This window comes from Coloeus monedula, assembly GCF_965178545.1.
Source record: "Coloeus monedula genome assembly, chromosome: 37".
NCBI classification, from domain to species: Eukaryota; Metazoa; Chordata; class Aves; order Passeriformes; family Corvidae; genus Coloeus; species Coloeus monedula.
This window is the reverse complement of record NC_138817.1, coordinates 947,712-960,763: the sequence shown is the minus strand read 5'-3', so window position 1 is coordinate 960,763 and position 13,052 is coordinate 947,712. Positions and strand designations below refer to the sequence as shown.

The window sequence follows — 13,052 nt, the reverse complement described above, 5'->3', positions numbered from 1 at the left end:
CACACCTGGGTGGGGTTGGGGCACATCTGGGCAGGGTTTGGGCACACCTGGGTGGGGTTGGGGCACATCTGGGCAGGGTTTGGGCACACCTGGGCAGGCAGGTGCTCACCTGAGCGGCGTTCAGGGCACACCTGGGCAGGGTTTGGGGCACACCTGGGCGGGGTTCAGGGCACACCTGGGCAGGGTTTGTGCACACCTGGGCATGTTTGGGGCACACCTGGGCAGGGTTTGGGGCACACCTGGGCGGGGTTCGGGGCACACCTGGGCACGCCCCTGGCACACCTGGGCACGCCCCTGGCACACCTGGGCGCTCACCTGAGCGGGTGCTGCTGGCGCCGGGCGCGGAGTCGCAGTCGGAGTCGGCGAAGGCGCCGCGGTAGCGCTGCAGCAGCTCCTCCATGGGCAGCGCCCCTGCAACGGCACAGCCCCGCTCACCTGGGCACCTGCGCGGGCACCTGGGCACCACAGGGGCACCTGGGCACTGCAGGTACACCTGGGCACCTGCACGGGCACCTGGGCACCTGTGCGGGCACCTGGGCACTGTGGGTACACCTGGGCACCTGCGCGGGCACCTGGGCACTGCAGGTACACCTGGGCACCTGCACGGGCACCTGGGCACCTGCGCGGGCACCTGGGCACTGCGGGTACACCTGGGCACCTGCGCGGGCACCTGGGCACCACAGGGGCACCTGGGCACCTGCGCGGGCACCTGGGCACCACAGGGACACCTGGGCACCTGTGCGGGCACCTGGGATAGACCTGTGGGTACACCTGGGCACTGCAGGTACACCTGGGCACCTGCGCGGGCACCTGGGCACCACAGGGGCACCTGGGCACCTGCACGGGCACCTGGGCACCTGCGCGGGCACCTGGGCACCACAGGGGCACCTGGGCACTGTGGGTACACCTGGGCACTGCAGGGGCACCTCGGATAGACCTGTGGGTACACCTGGGCACTGCGGGTACACCTGGGCACTGTGGGTACACCTGGGCACTGCGGGTACACCTGGGCACCGTGGGTACACCTGGGCACTGTGGGTACACCTGGGCACCGCGGGTACACCTGGGCACCGTGGGTACACCTGGGCACCGCGGGTACACCTGGGCACCGTGGGTACACCTGGGCACTGCAGGTACACCTGGGCACCGCGGGTACACCTGGGCACCATGGGTACACCTGGGCACCGCGGGTACACCTGGGCACTGTGGGTACACCTGGGCACTGCAGGTACACCTGGGCACTGCGGGTACACCTGGGCACCGCGGGTACACCTGGGCACCATGGGTACACCTGGGCACCGTGGGTACACCTGGGCACCGCGGGTACACCTGGGCACTGTGGGTACACCTGGGCACCGTGGGTACACCTGGGCACTGCGGGTACACCTGGGCACTGCAGGTACACCTGGGCACCGCGGGTACACCTGGGCACTGTGGGTACACCTGGGCACTGTGGGTACACCTGGGCACCGCAGGTACACCTGGGCACTGTGGGTACACCTGGGCACTGCGGGTACACCTGGGCACCGCAGGTACACCTGGGCACTGCGGGTACACCTGGGCACTGTGGGTACACCTGGGCACTGTGGGTACACCTGGGCACTGCGGGTACACCTGGGCACTGCAGGTACACCTGGGCACTGTGGGTACACCTGGGCACTGTGGGTACACCTGGGCACTGCGGGTACACCTGGGCACTGCAGGTACACCTGGGCACTGCGGGTACACCTGGGCACCGCAGGTACACCTGGGCACTGCGGGGGCACCTGGGCACTGCTGGGCACAGCTGGGGCACACCTGGGCACCTGGTTTGGGGGTATTTGCGGTGTTTTGGGCATTTTTGGGGTGGTTCTGGGGTGATTTTGGGGTGTTTTAGGTGGATTTGGGTATTTTTGGGGTGTTTTGGGCGATTTTGGGGTGATTTTGGGGTGGATTTGGGTATTTTTGGGGTGGTTTTTGGGTATTTTGGGGTGGTTTAGGTGGATTTGGGCATTTTTGGGGTAGTTTTTGGGTATTTTGGGGTGGTTTAGGTGGATTTGGGTATTTTTGGGGTGGTTTGGGGTATTTGGGGTGTTTTGGACGATTTTGGGGTGTTTTAGGTGGATTTGGGTATTTTGGGGTGGTTTTGGGGTAATTTTGGGGTGGTTTAGGTGGATTTGGGCATTTTTGGGGTGGTTTTGGGGTAATTTTGGGGTGGTTTAGGTGGATTTGGGCATTTTTGGGGTGGTTGTTGGGTATTTTGGGGTGGTTTAGGTGGATTTGGGTATTTTGGGGTGATTTTGGGGTAATTTTGGGGTGTTTTAGGTGGATTTGGGTATTTTTGGGGTGATTTTGGGGTAATTTTGGGGTGTTTTAGGTGGATTTGGGTATTTTTGGGGTGGTTTTGGGGTAATTTTGGGGTGTTTTAGGTGGATTTGGGTATTTTTGGGGTGGTTTTGGGGTAATTTTGGGGTGTTTTAGGTGGATTTGGGTACTTTTGGGGTGGTTTTGGGGTAATTTTGAGGTGTTTTGGGCGATTTTGGGGTGCTTTAGGTGGATTTGGGCATTTTTGGGGTGTTTTGGGCGATTTTGGGGTGTTTTAGGTGGATTTGGATATTTTGGGGTGGTTTTGGGGTGTTTAGGGTGATTTTTGGGGTGTTTGGGGTGGATTTGGGGTATTTTTGGGGTGATTTGGGGAGGTTTTGGGTATTTGGGGCCATTTTTGGGTATTCTGGGGTGGTTTTGGGGTATTTCGGGGTATTTTGGTGTATTCGGGGTATTTAGGGGGATTTTTGGGGTGTTTTGGGTGCATTTGGGTATTTTTGGAGTGATTTGGGGGTGATTTTGGGGTGTTTGGGGCTATTTTTGGGTGGTTTGGAGCGGTTTTGGGGGTATTTTGGTGCATTTGGGGTGTTCAGGGTGATTTTGGGGTGTTTTGGGTGGATTTGGGTATTTTTGGGGTGGTTTGGGGTGTTTGGGGCGATTTTGGGGTATTTTGGGATGGTTTTGGGGCATTTGGGGTGTTTTGGGCGATTTTGGGGTGGTTTTAGGGTGGATTTGGGTATTTTTGGGGTGGTTTGGGGAGTTTTTGGGTGTTTGGGGCCATTTTTGGCTATTTTGGGGTGGTTTTTGGGGTAGTTCAGGTGTTTGGGTATTTTTTGGTATTTTGAGGTATTTTCGGGACGATTTGGGGTATTTTGGGGTGATTCTGGGATATTTGAGGACGATTTGGGGATATTTGGGATGATTTTGGGTATTTTGGGGTGGGTTTGATGTTTTGGATGTTTGGGGTGGTTTTGGGGTATTTTGGAGGATTTTGGGGCTGATTTGGGGAATTTTGGGTTGTTTTAGGGTGATTTTGGGGTGTTTGGGGGCTTCACCCTCCTTGGTGAGGTCATTGAGCACCTGCTGGGAGATTTTGGGGTGTTTTGGGTGGATTTGGGTATTTTTGGGGTGATTTTCTTGTATTTTTGGGGTGGTTTGGGGGTGTTTAGGGTGATTTTGGGTGTTCTACGATGATTTTGGGGTGTTTTGGGGTGATTTTGGGATATTTTAGGATGATTTTGGGGTATTCTGGGCGGTCTTGGGCTGTTTTGGGGGTATTTTGAGGTGGTTTTGGGGGGTTTTGGTGTATTTTGGGTGTTGGAGGGGATTTGGGGGTATTTTGGGCTGTTTTGGGGGGCTTTTGGGGTGTTTTGAGGTATTTTGGGGTGGTTTAGGGATATTTGGGGTTATTTTGGAGTATTTTTGGGCTGATTTGGGCTCCTTTGGGTGTTTTGGGGTGATTTTGGGGCGTTTCGGGTGCCTCGCCCCTCTGGCGAGGTCGTCGAGCTCCTGCTGGGGGTTTTGGGGTGTTTTGGGTGATTTTGGGTGGTTTTGGGGTTTCTTGGGGTGATTTTGGTGCATTCGGGGCATCTGCGGTGATTTTGGGTGTTTTGGGGTGATTCTGGGATATTTGGGGGCATTTTGGATGATTTTGGGGTATTTTTGGGGTGTTTTGAGAGTATTTTGGAGTATTTTTGAGATTAGAGTATTTTGGGTCATTTTGGGTGATTCTGGGGTGTTTTAGGGTGTTTTCGGGTGATTTTGGGGTGTTTTGGGGTGATTCTGAGATATTTGAGGGCATTTTGGATGATTTTGGGGTATTTTGGGGTGGATTTGGGGTATCCTGGGTGTTCTGGGGTATTTTGGAGTATTTTTGGGATGATCTATGGTATTTTGGGTAATTTTGGGTGATTCTGGGGTGTTTTGGGGTGATTTTGGGGCGTTTCGGGTGCCTCACCCTCCCTGGCGAGGTCGTCGAGCTCCTGCTGGGGGTTTTGGGGTATTTTTGGGTGATTTTGGGTATTTTTGGGTGATTTTGGGTATTTTTGGGGTGATTTGGGGTATTTTTGGGGTGATTTGGGGTATTTTTGGGGTGTTTTAGGGCGATTTGGGGCGTTTTGGGTGCCTCACCCTCCCTGGCGAGGTCGTCGAGCTCCTGCTGGTGATCGACGTCGCCCTCGAGGCGCTCCTGGGCCTCGATCGTGTCCTCCTCGTCCTCACCTGCCGGCGACAGCGTCACCAAACGGCCCCAAACGGCCCCAAAATAACCCCAAAATGGCCCCAAACCATCCCAGAATGCCCCAAAATGGCCCCAAATAACCCCAAGAGGGCCCCAAGCCATCCCACAATGTCCAAAAATGACCCCATTCAGCCCCTAAATGTCCCCAAACGGCCCCAAAATGGCCCCAAATGGCCCCAGAATGGCTGCAAACAGCTCCAAATGTTGCCAAACAGCCCCAAAATGGCCCCAAATAACCCCAGACAGCCCCTAAATGTCCCCAAACGGCCCCAAAACAGCCCCAAAATGTCCCCAAGTGGCCCCAAACAGCCCCAAAATGGCCCCAAATAACCCCAGACAGCCCCTAAATGTCCCCAAATGTCCCCAAAACAGCCCCTAAATGTCCCCAAGTGGCCCCAAACAGCCCCAAAATGGCCCCAAACCGCTCCAAATGTCGCCAAACAGCCCCAAAATGGCCCCAAATAACCCCAAAATGGCCCCAAATGATCCCAGAATGTCCCAAAATAACCCCAGACAACCCCAAAATGTCCCCAAACGGCCCCAAATGTCCCCAAACGGCCCCCAAAATGTCCCAAAGTGGCCCCAAACAGCCCCAAAAAAGCCCAAAATGGCCCCAAATGATCCCAGAATGTCCCAAAATGGCCCCAACGATCCCAAAATGTCCCCAAACAGCCCCAAAATGGCCCCAAATAACCCCAGAATAACCCCAAATGGCCCCTAAATGTCCCCAACTGTCCCCAAACATCCCCTAAATGTGCCCAAATGGCCCCAAAATGGCCCCAAAACAGCCCCAAACAGCCCCAAAACGGCCCCAAATGTTCCCAAACGGCCCCAAAATGTCCCCAAATGGCCCCAGAATGTCATCAAATGTCACCAAATGTCCCCAAACAGCCCCAAAACGGCCCCAAAATGTCCCCAAACAACCCCAAAATGTCATCAAATGTCACCAAATGTTCCCAAACGGCCCCGAAATGTCCCCAAATAACCCCAAAATTGGGTTTAAATCCCTCAAAATCAGGTTAAAAACACCCAAAAATGGGTGAAACCCCCCCAAAATGGGTGAAAACCCCCAGCAATTGTTTAAAGCCCCCAAAGTTTAGTGAAAAACCCCCAAAATGGGACCAAAAAACCCCCAAAATGGGAAACAAAAGCCAAAATGGGGTGAAAACCCCCAGAAATGGGTGAAAAACCCCCAAAGTTGGGTGAGAACCCCAAGAAATGATACAAAAACCCCCAAAATGGGAAACAAAGGCCAAAACTGGGTTAAAAAATCCCAAAATTGGGTGAAACCCCCCAAAATCAGGTATAAAACCCCCAAAATTGGGTGAAAACCCCCCAAAAATTGGGTTAGAAACCCCCCAAAAATGGGTGAAAATCCCCAGAAATTGAGTTTAAAGGCTCCGAAACTGGGTAAAAAACCCCCCAAAATGGGTAAAATCACCCAAAAATGAGACAAAAAACGCCCCAAAAATGAGAAACAAAGGCCAAAATTGGGTGAAAACCCCCAGAAACCGGGTTTAAAGGCTCCAAAATTGGGTGAAAAAATCCCAAAAATGGGTAAACCCCCCAGAAATGGAACAAGAAAAACCCAAAATAGAAAACAAAGGCCAAAATTGGGTGAAAACCCCCAGAAATTGAGTTGAAAGCCCCCAAAATTGGGTGAAAAACCCAAGAAATGGGACAAAAACGCACAAAAATGAGCAACAGAGGCCAAAATTGGGTGAAAACCCCCAAAATCAAAACCCACAAAATTGGGTGAAAACCCCCAATATTGAGTGAAAAAAAACCAGAAATGGGTAAAAATCCCCCAGAAATTGGGTGAAAAACCCCCAAAATGGGGTTAAAACCACCCAAAAATGGGTGAAAACCCCCAAAATGGGTGAAAACCCCCAAAATGGGTGAAAACCCCCCAAAATAGGTGAAACCCCTGAAAATGGGTGAAAAACTCCTAAAATTGGGTGAAACCCCCCAAAAATGGGTGAAAAACCCACAAAAATGGGTTAAACCCCCCAAAATTGGGTAAAACCCCGCAATATTGACTGAAAAAAAACCCAAAAATGGGTGAAAACCCCCAGAATTTGAGTTTAAATCCTCCAAAATTGGTTAAAAACCCCCAAAATGGATGAAAAAACCCCAAAATTGGGTTAACCCCCCCCAAAATTTGGTTAAAAAGCCCCAAAATTGGATAACCCCCCCAAAATTGGGTGAAACCCCCCCCAAATTGGGTGAAAACCTCCCAAAATTGGGTGAAACCCCCCCCAAAATTAAGATAACCCCCCCCAAAACTGCGTTAAAAACCTCCCAAAATTGGATAAACCCCCCCCAAAATTGGGTGAAACCCCCCAAAATTGGGTTAAAAAGCCCCAAAATTGGGTAAAACCCCCCAAAATTGGGTGAAACCCCCCAAAATCGGGTGCCAACGCCCCCAAAATCGGGTGAAACCCCCCAAAATTGGGTTAAAACCCCCCAAAATTGGGCAAACCCTCCCCAAATTGGGTTTAAAAGCCCCAAAAATGGGTGAAACCCCCCAAAAATAAGTTAAAAAACCCCAAAATTTGATGAAACGCCCCAAAATGGGTGAAAACCCCCCAAAATCGGGTGCCAACCCCCCCAAAATCGGGTGCCAACCCCCCCAAAATTGGGTGAAATCCCCCAAATCAGGTGCCAACCCCCCCAAAATCGGGTGTCAGCCCCCCCAAAAGCGGGTGAAACCCCCCAAAATTGGGTGAAACCCCCCAAAATTGGGTGAAAACCTCCCAAAATTGGGTGCCAACCCCCCCAAAATCAGGTGAAACCCCCCCAAAATTGGGTGAAAACCTCCCAAAATTGGGTGCCAACCCCCCCAAAATGGTTAAAACCCCCCAAAATCAGGTGCCAACCCCCCCCAAATTGGATAAAACCCCCCCAAAATCGGGTGCTACCCCCCAACATTGGGTGAAACCCCCCCAAAATTGGGTGCCAACCCCCCAAAAATTGGATAAAACCCCCCCAAAATTGGGTGAAACCCCCCAAAATCGGGTGCCACCCCCCAAAACCGGGTACCCCCCCCAAAATCGGGTGCCAATCCCCCCCAAATTGGATAAAATCCCCCCAAAATCGGGTGAAACCCCCCAAAACCGGGTGCCACCCCCCAAAATGGATAAAACCCTCCCAAAACCGGGTGCCTCCCCCAAAACCGGGTGCCACCCCCCAAAATGGGTGAAACCCCCCAAAATCAGGTGCCAACCCCCCCAAAACCGGGTGCCACCCCCCAAAATCGGGTGCCAACCCCCCAAAATCAGGTGCCAACCCCCCAAAATCGGGTGAAACCCCCCAAAATCAGGTGCCAACCCCCCAAAATCGGGTGCCACTCCCCAAAACCGGGTGCCAACCCCCCAAAATCGGGTGCCAACCCCCCAAAATTGGGTGAAACCCCCCAAAATCAGGTGCCAACCCCCCCCAAATTGGATAAAATCCCCCCAAAATTGGGTGAAACCCCCCAAAATCAGGTGCCAACCCCCCAAAACCGGGTGCCAACCCCCCAAAATTGGGTGAAACCCCCCAAAATCGGGTGCCAACCCCCAAAACCGGGTGCCACCCCCCAAAACCGGGTGCCATCCCCCAAAATCAGGTGCCAACCCCCCAAACCGGGTGCCAACCCCCCAAAACCGGGTGCCATCCCCCCAAACCGGGTGCCAACCCCCCAAAATCAGGTGCCAACCCCACAAAACCGGGTGCCACATCCCAAAACCGGGTGCCACCCCCCAAAATCAGGTGCCAACCCCCCAAACCGGGTGCCAACCCCCAAAACCGGGTGCCAACCCCCCCAAAATCAGGTGCCAACCCCCCCAAAATCAGGTGCCAACCCCCCAAACCGGGTGCCAACCCCCCAAAATCGGGTGCCAACCCCCCCAAACCGGGTGCCACCCCCCAAAATCGGGTGCCAACCCCCCCAAAATCAGGTGCCACCCCCCAAAATCGGGTGCCAACCCCCCCCAAAATCAGGTGCCACCCCCCAAAATCGGGTGCCACCCCCCAAAATCAGGTGCCACCCCCCAAAATCAGGTGCCACCCCCCAAAATCAGGTGCCAACCCCCCCAAAATGGGTGAAACTCCCCCCAAACCGGGTGCCCCCCCCGCCGCCCCTCCCCCCTCACCCTCCTCCTCCTCAGCCTCGAACTCTTCGTCCTCCTCGCGGGGCCCCCAGGGGGGGGGAGGGGCGCGCTGCCGCTCCCTCCGCAGCACCTGGGGGGGGAGGGGCGCAGGTGAGGGGGGGGGGGGAGGGGCCCGGGGGGGCCCCGGGGTGGGGGAGGGGCGGGGGAGGGGCGGGGGAGGGGCGGTACCTGCGGGGGGAGGGAGCCCAGGAGGTCCCCGAGGGGGCGGGGGGGGCCCTCGGCGGAGGCTGCGGAGGGGGGAGGGGAAAGGGGGGGTCAGGGTCAGCTGGGCAAGCAAAGGGGGCACCTGGGCAACCAAAAATGGCAGCTGGGCACCCAAAAATGGCAGCTGGGCAAGCAAAAATGGCAGCTGGGCAAGCAAAAATGGCAGCTGGGCAAGCAAAAATGGCAGCTGGGCACCCAAAAATGGCAGCTGGGCAAGCAAAAATGGCACCTGGGCAACCAAAAATGGCAGCTGGGCAAGCAAAGGGGGCACCTGGGCAACCAAAAATGGCAGCTGGGCACCCAAAAATGGCAGCTGGGCAAGCAAAAATGGCAGCTGGGCAAGCAAAAATGGCAGCTGGGCAAGCAAAAAAAGGCACCTGGGCACCCAAAAATGGCACCTCGGCAAGCAAAAATGGGAGCTGGGCAAGCAAAAATGGCAGCTGGGCAAGCAAAGATGGCACCAGGGCAAGCAAAGATGGCAGCTGGGCAACCAAAAATGGCAGCTGGGCAAGCAAAAATGGCAGCTGGGCAAGCAAAGGGGGCACCTGGGCAAGCAAAAATGGCAGCTGGGCAAGCAAAAATGGGAGCTGGGCAAGCAAAAATGGCAGCTGGGCACCCAAAAATGGCAGCTGGGCAAGCAAAAATGGGAGCTGGGCAAGCAAAAAATGGCAGCTGGGCAAGCAAAAATGGCAGCTGGGCAAGCAAAGGGGGCACCTGGGCAAGCAAAAATGGCAGCTGGGCAAGCAAAAGTGGCACCTGGGCACCCAAAAATAGCACCTCGGCAAGCAAAAATGGGAGCTGGGCAAGCAAAAATGGCAGCTGGGCAAGCAAAAGTGGCAGCTGGGCAAGCAAAAGTGGCAGCTGGGCAAGCAAAAAATGGCCCCTGGGCAACCAAAAATGGCAGCTGGGCAAGCAAAGGTGACCCCCAACCCTCCCCAGGTGGCCCAGAAACACCCCCCAGGTGCCACCTGAACACCCCCCGGTGCCCCTGAACCCCTCCCAGCCCCCCCCAGGTGCCCAGTGGTGCCCCCTGCCCCCCTCCACCGCCCCAGGTGCCCCCAGGTGCCCGCTGACCCCCCCCAGGTGCCCGCTGCCCCCCTCCACCCCCCCAGCTGCCCCCCATCCCACCCCGGGTGCCCAATGGTGCCCCCTGAACCACTCCAGCCCCCTCCGGGTGCCCCCCGCGTGCCCGCTGTTCCCCTCCCCCGCCCCCCAGGTGCCCCCAGGTGCCCACTGACCCTCCCCAGGTGCCTGCTGACCCCCCCAGGTGCCCCCCAGGTTCCCGCTGACCCTCCCCAGGTGCCCGCTGACCCCCCCCAGGTGCCCCCCAGGTGCCCGCTGACCCCCTCCAGCCCCCCCCAGGTGCCCCCAGGTGCCCGCTGACCCCCCCCAGGTGCCCGCTGACCCCCCCCAGGTGCCCCCAGGTGCCCACTGACCCTCCCCAGGTGCCCCCAGGTGCCCGCTGAACCTCCCCAGGTGCCCGCTGACCCCCCCCAGGTGCCCCCCAGGTGCCCGCTGACCCTCCCCAGGTGCCCGCTGACCCCCTCCAGCCCCCCCCCAGGTGCCCCCAGGTGCCCGCTGACCCTCCCCAGGTGCCCGCTGACCCCCCCCAGGTGCCCCCAGGTGCCCGCTGACCCCCCCAAGGTGCCCCCAGGTGCCCGCTGATCCCCCCCCAGGTGCCCCCTGACCCCCCCCAGGTGCCCCCCAGGTGCCCGCTGACCCTCCCCAGGTGCCCCCAGGTGCCCGCTGACCCCCCCAGGTGCCCCCAGGTGCCCGCTGACCCTCCCCAGGTGCCCCCAGGTGCCCGCTGACCCCCCCAGGTGCCCGCTGACCCCCCCAGGTGCCCGCTGGCCGCTGCAGCCCCCCCCAGGTGCCCCCTGACCCCCTCCAGCCCCCCCCAGGTGCCCGCTGACCCTCCCCAGGTGCCCGCTGACCCCCCAGGTGCCCGCTGCAGCCCCCCCAGGTGCCCGCTGGCCGTGCGGGCACACCTGGGCAGGCGCCGGGGGCCGCGGGGGGGGCGCTGAGGCTGCGGCTCAGCAGGTCCGAGTAGCGCTCGGTCTGGCCCACGATGAAGTCGAGCTGCAGGTCCAGCGCCTTCTTGCGCTTCTCCTCCAGGCGCGACTGCTGCTTGAACTGCACCACCTGCGGGGGCACAGCGGGCACCCGTGGGCACCGGGCAACTGGGCAACTGGGGCAACTGGGGCAACTGGGGGCACCCGTGGGCACCGGGGCAACTGGGGAAACTGGGGCAACTGCGGGAACTGGGGGAACTGGGGGCACCCATGGGCACCGGGCAACTGGGCAACTGGGGCAACTGGGGCAACTGGGGGCACCCATGGGCACCGGGGCAACTGGGCAACTGGGGCAACTGGGGCAACTGGGGCAACTGGGGGCACTGGGGGCACTGGGAGCACCCATGGGCACCGGGGCAACTGGGCAACTGGGGCAACTGGGGGAACTGGGGGCACCCATGGGCACCGGGGCAACTGGGCAACTGGGGGAACCGGGGGACTGGGGGAACTGGGGGAACTGGGGCAACTGGGGAACTGGGCAACTGGGGGAACTGGGGAACTGGGGCAACTGGGGGAACTGGGGGAACTGGGGGAACTGGGGGAACTGGGGGAACTGGGGGCAACTGGGGGCAACTGGGGGAACTGGGGAACTGGGGGAACTGGGGGCAACTGGGGGAACTGGGGAACTGGGGAACTGGGGCAACTGGGGAACTGGGGGAACTGGGGCAACTGGGGCAACTGGGGGAACTGGGGGAACTGGGGGAACTGGGGCAACTGGGGCAACTGGGGGAACTGGGGGAACTGGGGCAACTGGGGCAACTGGGGCAACTGGGGGCACTGGGGCAACTGGGGCAACTGGGGGAACTGGGGCAACTGGGCAACTGGGGGAACTGGGAGAACTGGGGGAACTGGGGCAACTGGGGCAACTGGGGGCAACTGGGGCAACTGGGGCAACTGGGGCAACTGGGGCAACTGGGGGCACTGGGGCAACTGGGGAACTGGGGCAACTGGGGCAACCGGGGGCACCCATGGGCAGCGGGGCAACTGGGGCAACTGGGGGAACCGGGGGACTGGGGGAACTGGGGGAACTGGGGGAACTGGGGAACTGGAGCAACTGGGGGAACTGGGGGAACTGGGGGAACTGGGCAACTGGGGGCAACTGGGGGAACCGGGGCAACTGGGGGAACTGGGGAAACTGGGGAAACTGGGGCAACTGGGGAACTGGGGCAACTGGGGGCACTGGGGCAACTGGGCAACTGGGGCAACTGGGGCAACTGGGGCAACTGGGGAACTGGGGGAACTGGGGGAACTGGGGGAACTGGGGCAACTGGGGGAACTGGGGGAACTGGGGCAACTGGGGGAACAGGGGGCACCGGGGCAACTGGGCAACTGGGGCAACTGGGGGCACCCATGGGCACCGGGGCAACTGGGGCAACTGGGGCAACTGGGAAACTGGGGCAACTGGGGAACTGGGGCAACTGGGGAACTGGGGCAACTGGGGAACTGGGGGAACTGGGGGAACTGGGGCAACTGGGGCAACTGGGGGCACCCATGGGCACCGGGGCAACTGGGCAACTGGGGCAACTGGGGAACTGGGGGAACTGGGGGAACTGGGGCAACTGGGGCAACTGGGGGCACTGGGGGAACTGGGGGAACTGGGGGAACTGGGGGAACTGGGGGAACTGGGAGCACCCATGGGCACCGGGGCAACTGGGGCAACTGGGGCAACTGGGGGCACTGGGGGAACTGGGGGGCACCAATAGGCACTGAGGTCACTGGGGTCAGCAATGGGCACTGGAGTCAGCAATGGGCACTGGGGTCAGCAATGGGCACTGGAGTCAGCAATGGGCACTGGGGGTCACTGGGGGTCAGCAATGGGCACTGGGGTCACTGGGGTCAGCAATGGGCACTGGGGTCAGCAATGGGCACTGGGGTCAGCAATGGGCACTGGGGGTCACTGGGGGTCACTGGGAGCCATCACTGGCCACCATTGGCCATCAGTGGCCACCAGCTGCCCCTGCCGGCCACCAATGAGCCCTGGAACCTGCTGAGAGCCCTCGGCCCCCATCCCCAGGTGCCCCCAGGTGTGCCCAGGTGTGCCCAGGTGTGCCTGACCTACCTCAGGTGCCCCCCAGGCAC

At 58.8% G+C, this 13,052-nt stretch overlaps 1 protein-coding gene across 1 annotated transcript in view; it reads right to left on the bottom strand.

The window, feature by feature from the left end:
* The window catches only part of SRCAP (Snf2 related CREBBP activator protein), a 124,769-nt gene that overhangs the window by 92,102 nt on the left and 19,615 nt on the right, over window positions 1-13,052 (bottom strand). Inside the window, exons 7-11 of the mRNA XM_082300179.1 lie at window positions 10,890-11,043; window positions 8,866-8,924; window positions 8,680-8,767; window positions 4,435-4,524; window positions 316-411 (exon numbers count right to left, since the gene is read on the bottom strand). Coding sequence (XP_082156305.1) covers window positions 316-411; window positions 4,435-4,524; window positions 8,680-8,767; window positions 8,866-8,924; window positions 10,890-11,043 — 487 coding nt within the window. The remainder of the gene's footprint in view (window positions 1-315; window positions 412-4,434; window positions 4,525-8,679; window positions 8,768-8,865; window positions 8,925-10,889; window positions 11,044-13,052) is intronic.